Genomic DNA, 22,854 nt, shown 5'->3' on the forward strand with positions numbered 1-22,854 from the left:
AAGTATGGTCCATAGACAAAAAGCATTGACATCACCCAGGGGTAGGTAAAAAATGCAAAATCTCAGGTCCCATCCCAGATTTACTGAATCAGATTCTGCATTTTAACATGATCTTCAGGTGATTCATATACACTTTAAAGTTTGAGTATAGTAAATCAAAGTAAAGGGAAAAAAAGAAACAAAGCTCATTTGAGGTGAAGGATTTATCACAAATTTAAAGAGAAGTTTAAATAGGTAATTATTCCTACAAGAATTGTTTTTTAAAATCAAATCATATCTGCTTTTACTCCGAAAACATGTAAGTCACTGAACTTTTATTTAGTACAGTACTCACAAGACCCTGTGAGTGCTTCCTTGAATTTTGTGCCCTAGGTGCCTCCCAGTCCCAGTTCTGTACCAGAGAGTTGCAAAGGCAAACAGCAATCTTTGTGGGGTTAAGGTCCTAAAGAGATAGGAATTACAGGGAGGTAAACTGACATTCTGTGAGCTGCTCTTCCCTGGGGAAATCTTCAGATACTTGTGGCCACTGCTAGGGATCTTAGCAGTCTCATAGGGCTAGAGAAACAGAAAATAGGGGTAAGCCAAGGCAGCAAGGGTTTGAGGTAGCCAACATAATGATGAGTGGAGTTACAGAGGAGTGGGTCAGATACTAGATAATTTTGCCCCTTTGAGGGATCTGCTGAAATCTTAAACCGTGCAAGAGGCGAGGAAAGAAAGCAGTGGAGTTTTTACCAGTCACAGTGCTGTGTAAGAGTTCTGAAGGTGACTTCTGAATCTCTGTTATAACTCTTCCACTACAGTGTCCTAGAAATGGGCTACTTACTATATTGACTATTTTCCAGGTATTAAGAAAAGTATACAAATTAATGCTTTCCAATCTTTTTCACAGACATGAACATATTCTAACAAAACATGTTTGAACATATTCAAACAAAATTTGAATCCCTATACTCTTTACCTAATGAGAAGTTATACAAGTATGTAATCCAACCCCTGAGAAAACAGACCAAAGAAAATAAGCACATTCAGTCATCATTCTTTCAAAAAGGCTTCAAGTGAAAGCAATCAGATATTCAACCATCCAACTTAAGGAACTTTGTGGAGCTGGAGAGACAAAGAAATCAGTAATTATCATTTATATGACCTTACTTGAGACTTTCTTGTGAGCTAGATGAGGACCTGTCTGATTGTGGAAGAGATGCTACACTGCCAGAACTCTTTAAGTAAGTTTGAAGACTCTTCTGATAAGATGGCTCAAGGGAATTATACAGTGTTTCAGCTTCACCAGGAAAGTGGTTTCTAAGACCCATGTAAGTCCTGTAAAACAAATGAACAAACAACAAAAAGTAACAACTTTGCATTACTAGACATTAACCGTAAAATGTTTACGTTCAAGAAGAACAAAGGTTTTTAAGCCCATAGGTTTTTTTTTTTTAATTTTTAAATTTATTTTTGGCTGCGTTGGGTCTTCATTGCTGCACACAGGCTTTCTCTAGTTGCGGCAAGTGGGAGCTACTCTTCGTTGCGGTGCGCAGGCTTCTCCTCGCAGTGGCTTCTCTTGTTGCAGAGCAGGGCTCTAGGCGTGTGGGCTTCAGTACTTGTGGCTCGTGGGCTCTAGAGCTCAGGCTCAGTAGTTGTGGCACACGGGCTTAGCTGCTGCTCAGCACGTGGGATCTTCCTGGACCAGGGATCGAACCTGTGTCCCGTGCGTTGGCAGGTGCATTCTTACTTAACCCCTGTGCCACCAGGGAAGTCCCCCATAGGTTTTTAATACACCCACAATGTGCCAAGTAGAATACTTTCTATATTTAACAAGCTTTGGTAGAAAGATGGCAAGCTTTTGAGAAAAGGAGATCTCAGTTCAAAAGCTGGCTGTAATCCTTACGGCCTGTGTGGCCTTGGGTAAACTCCCAAATCTCCAAACTTCAGTTGCCAATATAAGGAGATAGCACCTTTGTGGGATCATTTTAAGGATTAGAAAATAACATATACCTACTGCCCTACACAGTATCAGGTACATATTAAATGTTCAATAAATTAGTTATTTTTATTCACAGCAGAAGTGAGTATGTTATGATGGAACAGGAATACTGTTGAATGTACAAATGACAATGCTACGTGAACTGTTAAGACACCCAGTACAGATTTAATGGAGAAAAATCAACCTCCATTTTACTAAAGAGCTAATCAAATAGAATACTTGGGACACCTGAATGATATTTTCATTCTCCCAATATAATTCCTGTCAAAGAAAAGACCAAAGTATGTTTAAACTGTCAAAAAATACATTATAGACTTACTTTCTTGCCTCCACTCTGGCCTCAGCATCAGCATCATGAATTCCCTTCTTAATAGTTTCAACCAAGACGGCTGCATGTCTATAAAATAAAATACCTTTAGATTCATGTGTAAAACTATGTATTTCACCATAAATGATACTGCCTATACATTATGCATCAATCACAAAGGGGCAAGGGAGATAAAAAGATAATTAGTACACAATAATAAATCTAAGATTGCAAGATTTCCTAATAATCCATCCCATACATTTCATTCATGTATGGTTTCCTTCTGACAAGTCAAACATTATAAACCTGGACATAATTATTTTTAGATGGAGTCCAGACATATAGCACTCAAATCTCAAATTTTTTATGAATTAAAAAAAACCTTTTGTGTGGTTCCTCACTAATCTACCAATGTATAAAATTATTTGCTAATAGTACGATCAGTTATAATCTAACCAAACTGAATAGCAGCTGCCACAAAAGAGCTTAAAGAAAATTTGGAATTATGTCATGCCTGCAGTAAACAACAAATTCTATTTTTTAGAAATGGGTTATGAATAGATTTAATGATTTCCATGAGAATGGAAAATCAGCAACGTGTTCAACATAAATGCATGTATATCCCAAGCTTCAAACTTGAAATTAATGGAAATACAGCCATGCAAATAGCCAGTGACCAACATTTTCCTCTTGTTCATCTCAGAGCTTCACTAGACGCTGCCCAGTGTATACTTGACCAATGACACCTGACAACTGGTGGGGAAAAACTTTCCAACAAATCTCTCTCACCTTTTTTTTTAATGGCCGCACAGCGAGGCTTGCAGGATCTTAGTTCCCTGACCAGGGATCAAACCCGGGCCCTGGCAGTGAAAGCGCCAAGTCCTAACCACTGGACCACCAGGAAATTCCTCTTTCACTTTTTAAATCTCTTTCCTCTGAAAGGAAGTGCCTTTCTTCTATCTTAAATCATTCATTACTTGATAAATTGCACCTCAGGAAACCTATCTCACGTGACTAGAAATACATTTTAAAATATTTGCCCAATTTAACCTGGAACACCTTATGTAACCCATTTACTAAGAGACCCTCACTCACCCCACAAAGAAGAAAATCATAGCTGTAATGAATAAGAGCAGCACCACAGCTTTAAGGGAAAATCAGTGCTAATAACTTTTAAAGCAAAATGAGAAATAATGCAAAACCAGTCACATCAATTTCTAAAGAACCGGTGACAATGGGGAGGGGAGGGTGGTGGGAGAGGAATAGTCAATGCATACCTTTCCAGTGAATGAGTCTGCCACTCCTGTAACAACAAATCTAAAAATTCAAATGAACGCCTGAAAAATAAAAGTTAATTATAACTAAATGTCATAACAATATACTAAGTTATATTAATTTATAACTAAATGTTAATTAACACTTTCTTCTATAATATTCCACTTTGCCCCCTAAATTAAAGCATAAGACATGTTTTTAGATATCTTTACTGTCAAATAATTAATTTATTAATTTAAAAAATAAATTTCTTTATTTATTTAGTTTTGGCTGCATTGGGTCTTTGTTGCTGGGCACGGTCTTTCTCTAGTTGCAGCAAGCAGGGGCTACTCTTCATTGCAGTGCACAGGCTTCTCATTGCAGTGTCTTCTCTTGTTGCGGAGCACAGGCTCTAGGCACACAGGCTTCCATAGCTGTGGCTCACGGGCTCAGTAGTTGTGGTTCACGGGTTCTAGAGTGCAGGCTCAGTAGTTGTGGCACACGGGCTTAGTTGCTCCGTGGCATGTGGGATCTTCCTGGACGAGGGCTCGAACCCGTGTCCCCTGCATTGGCAGGCAGATTCTTAACCACTGTGCCACCAGGGAAGTCCCACTTAACTTATTTAAGGCTCCAATTATTCCTATGCTTAATAGTTCAAAAAGACCTTAAGGGTTCCCCATAATTTTAACTTAAAATGTTTGTCAAATATACAATTTAACTTAATTTAAAAGATATTTTACCAAACACCTACTGCGTACTAGAAACTGAAGACATACAATGGTGACCAAGAAAGCTGCGACGGATCTTCCATTTCTACATTTGTTCCCTTAAATATATATGTAAATGATTCTTAATCAAGTATTTGGTGTTTTCTCCTTAGCCTTCTGGTTCTCAACTTCTTCAACTGTCTCATTCTTGAGCTTTCGTTCTTTCTTGGCATCTGACGACACAGCTCTGCCCTGTTTTTCTTCCTTTATTAACACTTTCCCTCCACCTACCCTTACATAGGTGTTCACCTGGTTAGTGCTGATCTCAGCCCACTTCCCTTTTATAGTCTTTTCTTGGGCAGTATCACCTGTACCCTTAGCTCTATCAGCTGTACTTCTCACACCTAGTCCTTTATCTCCAGCACTGGTTCTTCAATTCAGCCATTAAGTCAGTGTCAACCAGCTCACAGACATCTCTACACAGGCAGTGAGTGTCAACTCAAACACTACATACTGATACAAGACAACAAATTTAATTCTTACCCTCTCAATTCTACTCTTGGAGCCCATATGATACAGATTAGAAAAAAGAGAAACATGGAGGTTAAATTAATTTGCCCAAAGTGATAGAGCACGGTCTTAAACCCCGGCATTCTGACTCTAGAGATCACAGTCTGAAGCACTTGACATCACCTTCCTCATCCATATCCAATTATCAAGACTCATTTCTATATCTGAAATCTCCTGAATTTATTGTATAAAACCTCCTTCAATCAATTATCATAAATACAGCTCTAGTTCGGACCCTGCCTCTCTTACACGAGCTGTAAGAAGTCCTACTTAATTAAACCAGTGCTTCTCATTGTCCCTTTTTAATTGCTGTTCATAGCTGAAATAAAAACTAGGATGGATGACATTACCTCCTCACCAAAAACTGCTAATGGAACAATATCAAAATTTCTCTTCCTGACATTCAAAGCCCTCTATACTTTGACTTCAATCTATCCCCTTCTTCCCCTCAGTCAGCCTCTTTTCCTACTGAATCCTCCCATTTATCATGTGTTCTGGCCTCAGTGGCCTGTCCGATGGCTCTGCAGCACACAGCATAGCTTTCCATCTCTGCGTACATTATATCCCACTCTTTTCCCTTACAGGTATTGAATTGCTCCCCATTTTCAAGGTAATTTTCTGATGCATTTCCTGACTTCCTCTTCTCTGTCACATTCTTATTTCTCCAATTACCATTTTCTTCAGTGTAAGACAGAGATTGGTAAACCTTTTCGGTAAAGGGCCAGATAGTAAATATTTTAGGCAGTAAATATTTTAAACTTTGAGAACCACATAGTCTCTATTTTATATATTTTTCTTTCCCCCTTTTTAACTACCCTTCAAAAACGTAAAAAACAGTCTTAGCTTGTGGGCCATACAAAACTAGACTGTTGGACAGATTTGACCAGTGGGCTGTTGTTTGCCGACCCCTGACATAAGAGAGAGGTAATTAAACAACTGTCCCAAAACTCTGAATCACTTACAGGTAATAATGATGTCTTATTTTTCCTAACATTCAAAGTACTTAAATAAACATATTTATCAAACAAATAAGGGGAAAGAGTTCTTTACAATTTTCTTAAATATCCAATGCACAAATCTTGTTTTTGCTGTCTTTATTATTCATGGAGATAGTGATGATATTAAAGATTGTAGAAACCATAAGGAGAGAGAGAGATACTGACAGACTGACGTGTTATGGCTGCACCCTCTGTGCCAAACACTATGTTCAATTCTACCACTGTGTTTCTCATTTAACCCTCACAACTCCATGGGGTCCACATTATTAGCCCCACTAACATACGAAGACACTGAGATTCAGGGCTGTTAAAATAACTGCCTGAGGTAGGACAATCAGTCACAGTTGTAGGACTCTAGGTAAGGGCTAACTCTAGACTCCATACTCTCTGAAAACCAAACAACTAGTGGCCCAAATAAACCAAACCTTAATAGGATAAAACTGAGAAATGTGCATAGTCATAACAAGCACTTTGTTCCTTTTTCCCTTATATGACATAAGATTAAAAAATTTTAATAAGGTTTCTAGAAGGCAAGAAATTGATGACAACTAATTTTTGCACCCAACTAAGAATTAAACATAATGCAATATTCAACATAAAGCTATACTAAGTTTTTTCAAAACTTACCTCCTTACAGGAACTGATTTTGATGTGCAATTGCTTGTTATTAAAGGTATAAGTCTGGGTACATGAGTATGCTGAAAAAGATATTTTAGAAGAGGTTGAAAAATACTGTGTACTTTACATAATCTCTTCTTCTATTTGCCTTGCATTCAAGTATTTAGCTATATTACAACAGAACAAAAATACCATAAAATCAGATTTTGAAAGAAATTAAGACTAGTCAAAAAGTTTCCCCAAATTAAAGTAATAGTAATGATATAGTTTCAGAAGGGCAGATGTGATTGTAATATTAAATAATAAAGACAAGTTAATTGTATAACTACAGAGAACTGTTAGGACAGTGTACTTTGGGGGGATGGAGCACTAAGAGGGACCAGGCATGTACTGGTCTTATTTTCTGACGTACTGCTACTGCTGGAGAAGACAGTAACTGCTATGTCATCAAAGCAGGTTATCAGAGTGAATCTACATTAACTACTGGGAATGCACTTTGAAATCGTGATTTTAATTGAACTTTCATCCTGGCTGAACCACAGCTCTCTAGAATTCAGGTAAAGGTCAGTATATACAACCTTCTGGTTTCTATTAGTAATTCTTATGTTCTTCTTTAGTGAAGCAAACACTAAAAAGTTCATAATTGACATAAGAATAAAATAGTAACCTAAGCATACGTATTTGATGTTTTAAATCTCCTATTTTTCTTCTGAGCTAATGGTACGGGTTGGGTTCTCTAGGAGGCAGGCTCTGAGATGGAGTTTAGCATTCAGGATATTAAGAAGTGCTCTTGGGATCAACACCGGTGGAAGGGAGGAGAAGGAAGCAGGAGTGAGCAGAAGAAGAAATCAATCTGTGATACGGCCCAAGGACATCTTTGCCCAAAGCCGAAGCTTTGGGGAGCTCTGGAGCTAAAATGGTCCTTCAGAGTAGTCTCAAATTGGTCTAAGATAGCCACAGCGCTATACTTCCACATCACTCAGTTATTAGATGTGGGCCATAACCAGGAAGGGGCAAGACCTTGGGAAAGGCAGCTCTCTGCAAGCTGAGGCAATCCTTGAAGAGGCTGGCAGCTGAAGACTGTCTGCCCACATTGCTTCCAGTCCTGGGGAAACAAGTCTTTCAGTGAAGGAGAACGTGAATGGCGTGTGCCACAACTAACTCAACCAAAATTAGAGGGAAAACTTTTTTCAGTTCCTACAGAGGGAAACCACCCACAGACCTGAAGTTGTTCAAATGAGGATAATGCAACACAGTGCTGACCTGCATATTATTCAACTGTTACATTCAGCGTGGAAGGGCTCTGTGGACCCGGCTCCCTTAGAGCATCCAGAAGAACCCATCCCCAAACATTACTGTGGCGTTAAAGCCCAAGGAGACTCCCTAGCCACAACATACTACGTAGGAGGTCTCACCTACCTTCTTCCTCCTCTCTCATAACCTCCTCAAAACCCTACTGCTGACTGATTAACCCACATCCAACACAGTGGCAGGGATGGGGCAAAAGACTAACCTAACTATTGTTACACCATACTCGGGGGAGCTATACCAAAGGAAAATAAAAAGTGACCTTCACAATTACAGATGATGCATTCAACCAAACACCAAATCAGAACCTGGGAAACAAAATATAGAAAACAGGAAATAATGTAAAACAACAACAACAAAACACCCGATTTGTATTTTCAGTGAGATCATAAGATAGTAAGTAGAATTTAAAGGAATTTTTCCTGAGAACATATACAGCTGTAAGACAGAAAACAAAAAAATATTTAGGAAATGATAAATGACAAACAGAAGCAGCAAATAAATGATCCATGAAAACTAACATAAATTTAAGGAAACTTCATTTTAGTCAGAAATCTGGCTCCACTATGTAAAGAAAGCACTAATGAAAGATGATCTACTCCAAGGCCTGCCGTGAGGGAACTCCTGACACAGAGACTCTTCTATAAAGCTTCCTAAGGTGGTGTTTTGTTTTAAATTAAAAAGTCAAATGATATCTAACTTATTCTAGAAACAATAAAAAGTTAAGAAAACAATTGAGTGAAAAGGACATAATTCTGAGGGAAAAGAAATGTGAACCTGAAGTCCAGTTTTTGAGTTCCTGTATAAGGGCAAAGAAAAGCCATTTTGAAATACGCAAAGATAAATATATATGAAAATTGAGAACACACTAAAATCAAAGAAAAATTTTAAATGGGAAGAGTTTCCTAATAAAGATTGGGCAGGAATAAAGGCAGCAAAAAAAAAAAAAAAAAGCAATTAATTTCAATTGCTGAAAATGAAAATGTCTTTGGCTCAATTTAATTTAATGGTTAAGGGAAAAAATGACATGAATAAGATAAAATATATACTTTTTAAAAGGCTGGGGAAGTAAAACAGAGGTTTTATTCCTGACACTGACAATGAGTAAGAAACTTCTAAGAAAATAATGAAACAGGTAAGGAGCAAATACAATGAACATAAAACAGAAAAGATAGGAAAGAAAAAATACTATTTCAAGATGGTAGTAGTCAAAAACTTTCACCATACATAAAGTACATGAAGCAAGAATTGTTAGGAAAATAAAGTTGATAAAAACTAGAATCAGAATTTGCCAGATAAAGCAGCTTTTTAAAAAATGAGACCATGAAGAATTTGAATAATAAACAAACTAGATTTAGTAATGAATAAAGTACCCTATAAATGAATTCCATATTTTGCAAATACTAAAAGACTATCTATCTAAATTTATGATGTATTAGGATACTAACAAAATTCAGGTGATTCAATGAAGAAGAAATTGTACAACCAAATTGTATGATCAGAATATCATGAGATTATAAAATGATAAGAACAAAAGAACCATTTGAAAATGCAAACAATATCCTTATGTAATTCAAAGAGAAAGTTGAAATGGAAATTACAAATGATTGAGAATTATAAAATAAAGAGAATGTGATAAATCTAAGTCACTGGATGCTGCTAATGCCAAACTCAGAAGAAAACATTATAATAAGAAAGCGTTGTAATATTAAACAACAAAAACTATGACAAATTATCTAAGGATATACCACAAAAATCTAGGGGGAAAAAAAGAGGTAAAAGCCACAGCAAGTCAAAGAAAGGAATTAAGAAACACAAATGTAGAAACTAAAGAACTAGAAAAAATTAAAGAACCCATTGGTACCAATAAAACAAACTTGAAGCTTATAAAAAAATCCATAACAATACCTCTAGCAAGTGTTTTTTTTTTTTTTAAAAGAACATATAATAATATAACAAGAAAAAATGGCAATATAACCACAGTGGAAGAAACTTTTTTTTAAATTAACAGTATACAACCTCATGCCAAGGAGTCTTAAAATCTATATGAAATAGATATTCTGAGAAAACACAAATAACCAAGAATACTTCAAAAAGAGATGCAAGAACGCCCAGTCTAAACCACTAGAAATATTACTGGATAACTTAGAGTCAGCAAACCCTAATAACAAAATATGTTAAACAAAAAAATTACAGAAAATTCTACAAAAGACTTATATTAAGTAAATACCAAAATCTTAATTAGCCAACTGTATCTAGCAGCATCATAAGGTACAATGGCCAAGCAGAATTTAGCTCATGAATGTACAATGGATAAATGAAAAGAGAACCATTTCTAAAGATATTAAAGGGATATTTGACAAGATTCCACATCTATTGTTGACCAAAATTTAGCAAAATAGAAATAGGAGGAAATTCTCATAACCTAATGTAAAGTATCGAGAAAGTTATCCCAGACATCATATTTAAAGTACTCCCATTAAACTCAGGGATAAAACAAAGATTTCAATAATTTCCACTATTTTTGAACACTGTTATGAAGGTGCCAGATTTAGCGAAGCTTACAAAAATATTAAAACAGAAAGAAACGAACATTTCCATAGATAGATTCATAGATTTCTTCATAGGCACTGGATTTAATTGCTGAAAAAACCTTCTGGTACAGCAGTATTAGAAAAAAACATCACTTAACAGGAGAGGACAAACTGATCACAGAAACTGAAAAGGCATTTAAAAAAATAGACCCATATATTTATGGAAATTTACTACATGAAAACAGTGGTATTTTAAGAAAAGACTGAACTGTAATTCACTACATGCCACTGGGTCAAATGGCTTTGTAGTTGGGGGAAAATGAAGTTAGATACCTGTATTTCACACAGAAATAAAACTGAGTTAGATCTAAACCTAAGAAACAAAATCATGAAAGTTTTAAACAATTGAATATTTTTATAATTGAGAAATGAGGAAGGTTGTTTTAACTATAACAAAAACCACAAAAGGAGCATTGTCTCAAAGCAAAAAAATTTCAAATTTCTATATATAACAAATGATAACTTAAACAATATTTGAAGAATTGACAAACTGGCACAAAATATTTGCAACATAGGATTAATTTACAGTCATCCATCAGTGTCCACAGGGGTGGTTCCAAGACCCTGGGAGGATCCCCAAATCTGTGGATGCTCAAGTCCCTTATATAAAATGGTGCAGTATTTGCATAAAACCTACACACATCCTCCTGTATACTTTAAGTCATCTCTAGATTACTTATTATAGTTAATACAATGTAAATGATAAGTAAATAGTTGTAATTACTGTAAATGTTATATAAATAGATGCCAGCAGGAGGCAAATTCAAGTTTTGCTTTTTGGAACTCTCTGGGATTTTTTTCCCCCCAAATATTTTTGATCTGAGGTTGGTTGAATCCACAGATGCAGAACCCATGGATAAGGAGGGCTGACTGTCCTTATAACGTATAAAAAAGGCCTTAGAAATAAGTGAGGAAAAAAATGCACAAAGTATAAACTGGCAATCCAAAGAAAAACTATTAAAGAAAAAAAAAAACCTAATGTCTCTAATAATCCAAGAAATGCAAAGTAGAATATGAAATAATATTTCAATTATTAAATTTTTAAAACCTTTAAGATACTAATAATGCACAATGTTGGTAAAGGGTGGAAAGAAAGAACTTCATAAACCTCAGGGAGAAGAATGGTGAGGACAATTTAATATTATGTTCTTTAATAGAGAACTGATTTAGACATTAAAAGGAATTATTTGTATGGACAAGGGAAGCTGCCCAAGTACATGAAGTTTAAAAAGTGTAAAAAAACATTATTTTTACATATATGTAAAATACAAATGCTACGTTTACATTTTGTAGTAAATATAGTTTGTATAGGCAAGAACAGAAGTTTGGAAAAGTACATACTGAATGGCTAGCGTGGTTAGTTGCAGAAGAGCAGAATTCAAGTGTGGAAGATTTATTTTTTTTAACTCTGTTCTTTTGGGCACCTTCAAGATGTGGATGATGAGAAATATTAAGAATTTGTCTGTCATCTTTTACCACTGTCTCTAACTTTTTTATTGTTTTACATTTGCCTGCTACCACCTATAATGTGGTTATACACACACACACACACACACACTCACACATGTACATGAATATTATGTCTATTATATTCTGTATGCAAGCATGTTTACTTTGTAATCCTCTGTACTATTTAAATGTTCAATAATAGCTGTGTATTACTTTTATCATCAGAAAAGTAATTCAAAAGTAATTTTCCTTTGGGGTTTAAAAAAATACCAATGATTTATTTAAGTACACTGAGAGAGAGACATACAGACAGAGAGGTGGACAAACACAGAGAGAGAAAGATAGAAAAAAGAAAAGAGAACAAAAGAAAAGAAAGGAAAAGAAAAGAACTTACCCGAATTATGAATCTGATTGCTGCACATCCAGAAGTTGCCATGACTTTTGCGCTATTGGGGACGAGATTAAAAAGTGTAGGTACAATGGCTTCAGCTCCATGATCAAACTTGTTTCCCAAAACTGTTGAAAGATGGCTATAAAGGAAGACAGAAAAATGTTTTTTAAAAAAATAATTTAACATTAAATACAGGTAGGACCATACAGTTTTAAAATATTCTTTTACTGAATTAACAAAATTTTTATTTTAACCAGTTCCAATGGCAGAAAAACAAAAGAGAGAAAGGCAAGTGCAGATACTACCTACTTCCTTCTTTTCCCCGTCCTTTTACTGTCGAGTGCAAAGTTGAAATTTGGCATTTTAACCATCTCTTTGCAATGGAGAAGTCATCTAATCTCAGAATTTAACCATTAACATGACAGGTAAAACACTCAGCTCTGACTGTACTAACTTTAGTCTTTATCCATTGGATATTTCCACTCTGATGTCCCAATATCAATCTTAAATTCAACATATTTGACAAATAAGTAAAATCTTTCCCAAATCAGTACTCCTCTATTTCTTTCTTTTTATTTTTTTAAATTTTATTTTTGGCTGTGTTGGGTCTTCGTTGCTGCATGCGGGCTTTCTCTAGTTGTGGTGAGCGGGGGCTACTCTTCATTGCATGTGTGGGCTTCTCATTGCGGTGGCTTCTTTTGTTGTGGAGCATGGGCTCTAGGCGCGTGGGCTTCAGCAGTTGTGGCATGCAGGCTCAGTAGTTGTGGCTCGCAGGCTCTAGAGCACAGGCTCAGTAGTTGTGGTGCATGGGCTTAGTTGCTCTGCAGCATGTGGGATCTACCCGGACCAGTGATCAAACCCATGTCCCCTGCATTCGCAGGCGGATTTTTAACCACTGTGCCACCAGGGAAGTCCCAGTACTCCTCTATTTCTATTAATGAGAAATATTAATATTTCGGTCACAAGTACTCCCTGACATCTTTGGTGTAGGATTTCAGAATTCTTGATTGAAAATAGAACTCTACCATACATTGATTAGTTGAGTGACTCTAAGGACGTCTGTCTTCTCTTTCCAAATTTGTAGTTAAACAACTAATCCAGGCTAATTAATTTAATATGATTTTGGGTAAAACACTTAGGAAGAATGCTGTAATTACAGTTCTGACAATGTTTGTGGAATTATTTAATTTCTATATAACTTATATCTTATCTAAAATACATGGTTGGGGTACAGTTAGCTCCAGAATTTCAGGTTCCTGGTTCAAAGAGGTACTTAGGCTCAGACTGACTTACTAGTGTTCAGTTATACCTTCAGTTTTCCAATGTGAAACTCAAATCAGAAGCAGAGAGGTGCCACCTGTGCCCGGATGTTGCTGTCTTCCTTTAAAGAGTGTAAGAGTTTTGTTCTGGTAGGCCAGTGATGTACTTTGAAATCAGCTTGATCTTTATAAGCTTACTGGGAGGGGTGGCCTGAGAGTACTGCAGAGTACTCAGCCTCCAGAGTAGCCTGAACAGTCCTATTCCTATACAACAGCCTTTCTGGGGTCTCTACTGAATGCCCTGGGTGTTCAACAACGTTTCTCCAGTCTGGCTCGTCAGAACTTGAACCTCTCCCGGCCCAGGTGAACTCTGGGAATTGTTTTTTATCTTATAGCTTCCAGCAGTTCTTTCCAGTCCTCAGGGAGTTGTACCTTCCACATGCACAGATTAGTATTCAACTAGACTCATGGGATCCCCTATGCAGATTTCTATAGCTCTTTTTCTGTATATCTCTCCTCTCCAGCGTTTTGCACTGCAAATTTTAGCCACTTCAGCTTTCGGAACCTCCAATCTGTTTCTTCTTCAACTCAGTGAGACTGCCTTGCTCTGCCTGGGTTCTCCCTCCCTCTCCATGGTCCAGAAAATGCATCCAGGTCAAAACTGTGCTGATCATACTGTTCAACTGACTTGTTTGTTTCAAGAATTACACTCCTGCTCTGCCTGCTGTCCATCATCTGTACATAGTTGTCTTACATATTTTCTCCAGTTTTCTGCAAGAGGGCTAATCCTGTACCAGTTGTTGCATCATGGCAAGAAGCAGAATTCCCATCACAGACTATTTTTGAAGGTTACAATTTGTGGATTTTTGTTTTGTTTTGCTATCAAGAGATATTCAATTATTTTGGTATATTGACTTGTATCTAGCAATCTTGCTATATATTCCCTTAATTATAATAATTTATCTATCAATTCTTATCATTTTCTGCATGGATAGTTATATCATTTGTTAATAAGGGCAGTTTTGTTCCTTTTCTTGCAATCCTCATAGTTTTTATTTCCTGAGGGGTTTTTTATTTGTTTGTTTATTCTGTTTTGACTAGGACATCTAATACAATCCAGATTATAAATATTAATAGTAGGCATCTTTGTGTTCCCTCTCTTCAAAGTAATACAACAACATACACAACAAAGTATTCTGGTCGGGAGAAGTGGTAAAAGGAGTTTAAGTGTTCTACCATCCTTAAATTTTAGAAAAATATAAACATACAATATAGGTTTAGACTTTGATAAGTTAATGATGCATGTTATAATTCCAAGACAACTGCTAAAATATCAGAAATAAAAAGCTTAATATCCAAATTAGCAAAGAGAAAGTTACATATAGCCAGTTCTCAGACCCATTCACTTTCTTCTTATACTCACAGAGTTAGTGACCAAAAATCCACCAGTAGACTTTAGACATATAAACATATTTTAAGGTTGGTATAAAGTGCTATTAAGAAAGATTTTTTTTTTTAATCACACAAGTTTAATCCTTATATATATGATGTTTGGAACATATATATGCTTTTTTGGGGTTATCCTGCTAGTGCTTTACTGAATAATCACTGAATCAACGAGTACAAAATTCGTTCATAAAAAATACTTATCACAAAAAAGAATATGCTTACGCCACAGTAATGCAAGCTTCTCTAACCACCTGGGATCTAAGATCCTTAGCTGAAAGTTTAAGTGCTCCATCCAACAAGCGTAAATGTTGGAAAAAGCCATCATATTGTGCAGCTCCAGCAACAAGCAATGATCGAATTTTCTTAAGCTGAAATAAAGAGAATTTTCATTACTGACATTAAAAAGTGGCAGTGCAAAAAAAAGCTACCTAAACTTCACTATTGGAACAAAATTAAAAATTTTTTCATTATATTTCATAATTATATTCAGACATTTTAACAGCATTAAATGTATCTTATAAATAAACATGCAAACAAACAAAAAAGCTTTCTGGAAAAGAACATTATAGATTTAATTATATGCATAATAGACATGTAATGTATGAGTAGGTAAGTAAATTTTAAAGTTTTAAGGGAGTCTTTTCAAAATTGTCACAAAATACACATTAAAATAAAATTTACCATTTTAACCATTTTAAAGTATACAACTTAGTGGCAATAAGTACATTCAAAATGCTGGGCAACCATTACCACTATCTACTAAGAAGCCTATTTTTAAAAGAACCAAATTTGGAAACTATATTCATCCATATGCAAAAGTAAAAAATCAAAAGGATCAACCATTAAGTCATCACCATCTCCAATATTTTAACATTATCACACTTACTTTGTGACACAAATAGCTCTTTCTCCCTATTTCTAAACCTTTAAGATTAGGATTGCCAAATGTTTTCCATATAAACATCATGCATACCTAATAAAATTAATCAGTCAATTGAGATACACTCAGGTGCACATCTGTGCTCACACATACAAGCTAAAAGTTTACCTATCATACCCATTATTATGTATAACTTCATATTAAGTTCTGTGGTTTTCTAAATTTTTAAAGATATCTGTAAAGATGAATTAAGGATGGAAAACATAAAAATAAAACACTGTGGATGTTAGAAAAACATCTGAAAGAACAGTTATACAATCTTAGGGTATATAAGGTATGCAAACTATCATAAGCAGAAGAGAAATCAGAAGGCATCTAAACAACTAAAAAAAATTACAATATGGTAGGAAAAAATTAACTGCAATATATAAGTACAAAAGACAAATAACCAAATATTAAATTGGGCAAAATAAATATAAGAAAATGTGTTCAACCTTACCAGTGATAAGCAAATGCAAATTACAACAAAGACACATCATTTGCCTTCATTAGATTGGCAAAAGTTAAAAAGACTCGATAGCACCCCGTAATAGCTCTTACTGTTAAGATCATGGATGACTAATACATTTGTTCAAAATATTTTGGCAATGTCTACTAAAATAAAATTGCATCTACTCTTTACCCACCAATCTACTTTTAAAAATTTAAGCTATAAAAATAAAAACACCATTGTTACAAATATGTGCAAGGATGTTTATTGCAATGTTGTTAAAACAGCACAAAATATAAAAACAAGTCCATCCAAGTTTCTAGAAACATACAGCCCACCAAAACTGAATCAAGAATAAATAGATAATTTGAACAGTCCAACTGCTAGGAGTGAAATAGAATCTGCAATAAAAAAAACTCCCTGCAAACAAAGTCCAGGACTGGATGGTTTCACTAGGGAATTCTACCAAATGTACAAAAAACAACTTATACCAATCCTTCTCAAACTCTTTCAAAAGACTGAAGAGGAGGGAATACTCCCAAAATCATTTTATGAAGCCACCATCGCCCTGATACCAAAATCAGACAAAGACGCTACCAAAAAAGAAAATTATAGGCCAATATCTTTCATGAATATAGATGCAAAAATCCTCAACAAAATATTAGCAAACTGAATCCAACAACACATAAAAAGGATCATACACCATGGTCAGGTTGGATTCATCCCAGGGTCACAGGATGGTTCAACATACGCAAATCAATGTGGTCAAAAGCCACATGATCATCTCAACAGATGCAGAAAAAACATTTAATAAAATTGAACATCCATTCATGGTAAAAACTCTTATCAAAGTGGGTATAGAAGGAACATATCTCAACATAATAAAAGCTATTTTTGCCAAACCCACAGCCAATGGTTTATGCCAAACTCAAACCCAATACTCAATGGTGAAAAGCTGAAAGCCTTCCCACTAAAATCTGGAACAGGACAAGGATGGCCTCTACCACTTCTATTCAACTTAGAAGTCTTAGCCACAGAAATCAACAAAAAAAGAAATTAAAGGTATCCAAACTGGAAGGGAAGAGGAAAATTGTCACTATATGCAGATGACATGATAATTTATATAGAAAACCCTAAAGACACCACACAAAAACTATTAGAACTGATAAACAAATTCAGCAAGGTACCAGGATACAAAATTAACATACAGAAATCTGTTGCATTTCTTTACACTAACAATAAACTATCAGAAAGTAAAAAAAAAAAAAAATTCCCTTTATAAATCACATAAAAAAAAAAAAAACCTAGGAATAAACCTGAACAAGGAGGTGAAAGACTTATATGCTGAGAATCATAACACGTTAATAAAGGAAACTAAAGATGATTCAAAGAAATCATCTCATGCTCTTGGATTGGAAGAATTAATACGGTTAAATGGCCATACTGCCCAAAGCAATCTACAGATTTAATGCCATCCCTACGAATTTACATTCCCACCAACAGTGCAGGAGGGTTCCCTTTACTCCACAACTATGTAACCCTAAGGAGAGTCATGGTCCCGGGGCATCAATGAAGCTCAAAAAGTAGCACAGTGGAGACACTAACAAATGGGTGAGATAGGCTCCACCTGATTAGCAAAACAGAAAAAAATGGACCCTAACTAAGAAAAGGCCTATTATCTCAATGTATTTTCCAGAAAGAAATGTTACCTATCAGACTCTCTATTTCATAAGCAAATACCAGATAGTACTACTATCGAATTTCCAAGTTTTTGAAAAAGAACATTGAAAAAAAAAGGAGAGGGATAAGAAAATAAAAAGTAAAAAACTTACTGCATTGGCACGCTGATCCCAGTCGTGTTTGTCATCTGACAAAATTTCCCTGATTTTATTTAATGTTTCTTCAAGTTCTCGACTAGAATAGATCTTAAAGAAAAGATGCAAAATTATAACATTAATATTTCTTGCCACAGCAAAATTATGCCCTCATGTTCAAATAATCTTTCCAGTAATAGTATTATTTCCCATTCTAGCACCATTTTTAAATGGAGAATGAAAATACATTATAGATAATAATAAAATAAAATGCTTTGTCTTCCTTACCTGTTACCCAGGTAAGGATATTTCTCCACTCATGAGTAACTTCAAATATACTTTTAAAGTGCTTTGTCATTTAAAAACAAAATGCAAATATCCTACAGATTAGTAAAAACAGGACTGAGTTCTCAAAATGACTTCAGGTATATAACATATCTATTGCATTCGTATACTTATTATACAATATTGCAAAAGGACATGTTTTAGGTTAGTCCCTCCTCCGACCCTCCCGCTAGACTGTAGCCAGGAGAGCTACATGCTTTATTCCCTCTGGAGCTAACCGTCTGCCAAACACCATTATCCTTTCATTCACTTAACAAATATCCACATAACAGGGATGTAACATTCTAGGCACTAAGGACACTATGGTGAGCAAAAAATAGGCATGGTCTTTGCCTTATGGAACTTATAATCTAGTCAGGGAAAGAAAAAAATTAATCAAATGATATAAAATATGAAATTGCAAATAGAAAGTATCACCAAGGAGAAGTACATACTGCCATGAAAGTATACATACAATAGGGGGTTTGAACTAGTTAGGAAAGTCAAGCTTGAATTGAGAGCTAAAGCATGAGGGAGACATCATTAGACAAAATAGAGAAAGATCAGCCTTCCCTGTGGTGAACAGCGTGTGCAAAGGCTCTGTGACAGAAAGAAACTGAAAGAAGGCCAAGTACAGTAGTAAAGAGTGCAAAGGGGATCAGGGGAAGAGATAGTGACCCAAGGCCTAAGTCTGTCAGTGCATAGTATTTCTCTACATCACAGTCAAGGTTCAGGGGTGGGCGCAAAACCTAAATTAGTTCAGTTAGAGTGAATTTCAAAGTTTTACATGGTCAACTGGGGAAGAGGCAGAGGGTACTAAGGGAGTGAGGCTCGGACAGCTGCAGCCATGTTGCTGACCATGAGGGAAGACAATGCAGAAGAATCCAGAAATGAGACATAAGAAAGAATGGGGTCCTAGATACCATCTGAGTAGTACAAACAGATACTGCCATCAAATAGGCCCTATTTATATTTTTCACTTTCAACGGCCATCAAATTCTCCTTTTCCTTAAAACAAAAACTTGCCAAAAACAAGAGTACAAAGGGGAGCAAGGCATGAGACAAGGCTGAAGAGGCAGGAGGGGGACCAGATAAACATTTGTTACAGAGTGATTACTGGAGGCTTCTGAGCCTTTCCTGCCTCCCACTTTCCCTTCACAAAAGTCCTTCTGCCATATTTAAAAAGAAAGGCAGGTTCCTCTCCCACTCCTAATCTTATTATGATGCTTTGCTCTGGAATACAATGCCAGGCTCCCCCTCCCCTAACATGGGAAAAAAGGGTCGACTCAAAAATTTACTTTAGTGAGGGGGTACATAATTTTTTAAACATTCTTTTAGGGGGCATACAGAGAGAAGTTTGAATACCACTAAGTTAGGAATTGGCTGCAATAAAATAATTCCTAGGTTTCTAACTTGTGTAACTAATTAGGTTTCCACATATAAAACACTGGAAGAGTAGGTTTGAAAGGGGAAGATCATGAGCCCAGTTGTGGGCACGTTGAATTTGAGATGCTTCTGAGACATCTAAAAGGAGATGTCAAATAAACAATCAGTGGAAAAATTATTTTTGCACTAAAGAGAGTTCTGGCTTAGTGATAAAAACCTGTGCGTTACCTATGTAAAGGCACGAAGTAAAGCCATGGATTTGAAGGAAGGAAGGAAATGGAGAGCGAGAAGAGAGGCCCAGAACCAACCCTTAAGAAATCTCAGTATTCAACAGTCAAGTAAAGAAGGATGTGGCTTTAAAGGAGAAAGAGATGAAGTGGACAGAAAGGTAGGAGGGAAAAAAATGGAAGAACATTGTATCACAGGCACCTTTAAAAAAAAAAAGTGGATGTAGTTGGACATTGCAATGTAAGATGATTCAATGATATGGATTCAATTTTGTTTCAGCCTCACTGAAAAAATCACTTGGAAGTCTAATTGTACCAACAAATAATAGTTTGGCAAGTCAATTCAGGAAAAAAAGAATTTGGAAAACAGGGACAAAAATAAATAATATTACGAACAGGCACATAGGCAATATTCATGGGGAATGCCACTTTACTGGCATCCTTACCTGTATAGAAGGGACATCTGTAAAAGCCTTTATAAAATCATCTTCATCAACTGCTCCGGCACCTCCTTCCTTAGAAGCACCTGGTAATTAAAAATAAATTTATCTTTTAAAGTTTACTTTTAAGCACTTTAGCACTAAGAACACCATGAAAAAAATTAACTCTTTTGATATGAAAAAGGTGTAATTTTGAGACATTCCAATTTATAAGAAGGTATTAAAAAAATCTCCAACTTTTCAGAAAAGAGAAGGTACTTAGCAGTGGTTGATTAGCCCTCTGTAAGGTACTAGATGAGGCTGGTAGTAGAATCCAAACTATAGGAACAGAGCCCTCTCATCCCTCATTCAATGCAAGAGCAAGGACACAAGAAATACAGGTGAAAAGATAAACATTTAAAAAGCTGAGCAGTCAGTTTATATGACCCTAAATGTCAATAATGGTGCCAAGGCTTCCCTGGTGGCACAGTGGTTGAGAATCTGCCTGCCAATGCAGGGGACACAGGTTCGAGCCCTGGTCTGGGAAGATCCCACATGCTGCGGAGCAACTAGGCCCGTAGGCCACAACTACTGAGCCTGCGCGTCCAGAGCCTGTGCTCCACAACAAGAGAGGACGCGATAGTGAGAGGCCCGCGCACCGCGATGAAGAGTGGCCCCCGCGGGCTTCCCTGGTGGCGCAGTGGTTGAGAATCTGCCTGCCAATGCAGGGCACACGGGTTCGAGCCCTGGTCTGGGAAGATCCCACATGCTGCGGAGCGACTAGGCCCGTGAGCCACAATTGCTGAGCCCTCGCGTCTGGAGCCTGTGCTCCGCAACAAGAGACGCCGCGATAGTGAGAGGCCCGCGCACCGCGATGAAGAGCGGCCCCCGCTTGCCGCAACTGGAGAAAGCCCTCGCACATAAACGAAGACCCAACACAGCCATAAATAAATAAATAAATAAATAAATAAATAAATAAATAAAAAAAAAAAAAAAAAAAGAGTGGCCTCCGCTTGCTGCAACTGGAGAAAGCCCTCACACAGAAATGAAGACCCAACACAGCCATAAATAAATTTAAAAAATAAATAAATAAATAAATAAATAAATAAATAAATAAATAAAGACGCCAAATAAGTGAGGCAGAGGATCCACATGTGCTGCAGTGGTCAGGAAAGCAAATGTGAAAGAAATGAGGGTCTTGAAATTAACTTTAAATATACAAACAAATCTTCTTTTATTGCACATACACAATAAAAAAGTAAACTTAATAGGCAGTAGTTGTTTAAGAGCCAATAATTAGCTATTGTCTTTCAGCTCCAAATACACTCTTTTATATTGTGATGCTGGGCCTAGGACTGAGCAAACCATTTTTCTGCTGATTCTAATGGTTTCCTGTTAAACTGTGTCAGTAGGGATGTGGAAAGAATGAAAGCTGAAGGAAGAAGGGACCTGCTCCTTCCTAACTACTTCCTCTTCTTGTCAGTAAAACCCTAGCAACTCTGGCAGGTTGCTCATTTCAGTAGCAGTTCCAGACAGCAGTTTTTCTAACATTCACTGAAACCAGCTCACTATGCCTGACAGAGACACCAGGCAGCTAGTACCGGCTCCTCAGAGGTCAAGTCACAGCTCTGCAGGGCCTCTCCTCTAAGCCTCTATGTTTCAATAATTTTAACCTCATTTTGTTCTTCCAGCTTTAGGGGTAGGAGCTATTTACTGTGATTGCTACATCCATGATACTTTATATTTTATTTTTATTTTTTTTCAAATTAACCAGTATTTAAATAGGGAGGGGAGTTGTTTAACAGAAGTAGTATGAATTATAAATATTATTTCCTGGGTACTCAGCTGCTATATGTAATTGTTGTGCAGAAGACACTAAAATAGTGTCTTTGCTCTTAATGACAGTGGAGAAACCAGAGTCAACAGAGGGAACTTGGCTTCACGGAGAACTGTCGTCACAAAACTCAACCAAGGAATCTTAACACAGCCCCTGAGAGTACTGTGGTATAGGTAGCTGGGGAGGAGACACCTGTCTGGGGGGGAAGGAGAATAAATGCCGGGAAGGCTCTGCACTGATGGATTGTGAAGCCGGCAGAAGGGTCGCCTCCTCGGCCTCTTCCATGATACTTTAGTGTTCTGTTTTTGCATTCTTAATTCATCAATACCCATTTAACAAATTATATTAAATTCTCTCTGCAAAAATAACTTGTGGATTCTGTCTTCTGACTGAAATCTGGCTGATAACTCTACTTATTATTTATTTTCTTCATGGTAAAAATCCAACATATGAAGTGGTTTTCAAATACCTAAGATGTACATTCCAATGGACAATTCACTTAAAAAATCTCTCTGGCTAAAAAATTAAACAGAAAATATCTCTTCAATTAAGTTTATCATCTACCAAAGGAGATATAAATACTGCAAAACTG

General features: G+C 36.4%; 1 protein-coding gene across 19 annotated transcripts in view; it reads right to left on the reverse strand.

Moving 5' to 3' along the window:
- Positions 1-22,854, reverse strand: part of CLASP2 (cytoplasmic linker associated protein 2) — a 178,236-nt gene that overhangs the window by 88,118 nt on the left and 67,264 nt on the right. For all 19 annotated transcript variants that reach the window (XM_059939097.1, XM_059939104.1, XM_059939101.1 and 16 more), the window contains 8 exons: positions 20,453-20,532; positions 18,088-18,180; positions 15,108-15,253; positions 12,181-12,316; positions 6,445-6,515; positions 3,566-3,625; positions 2,301-2,378; positions 1,150-1,317 (listed from right to left, as the gene is read on the reverse strand). In XM_059939097.1, coding sequence (XP_059795080.1) covers positions 1,150-1,317; positions 2,301-2,378; positions 3,566-3,625; positions 6,445-6,515; positions 12,181-12,316; positions 15,108-15,253; positions 18,088-18,180; positions 20,453-20,532 — 832 coding nt within the window. The remainder of the gene's footprint in view (positions 1-1,149; positions 1,318-2,300; positions 2,379-3,565; positions 3,626-6,444; positions 6,516-12,180; positions 12,317-15,107; positions 15,254-18,087; positions 18,181-20,452; positions 20,533-22,854) is intronic.

The sequence above is a fragment of the Balaenoptera ricei genome, chromosome 11, assembly GCF_028023285.1.
Source record: "Balaenoptera ricei isolate mBalRic1 chromosome 11, mBalRic1.hap2, whole genome shotgun sequence".
In the NCBI taxonomy this organism is placed as follows: domain Eukaryota; kingdom Metazoa; phylum Chordata; class Mammalia; order Artiodactyla; family Balaenopteridae; genus Balaenoptera; species Balaenoptera ricei.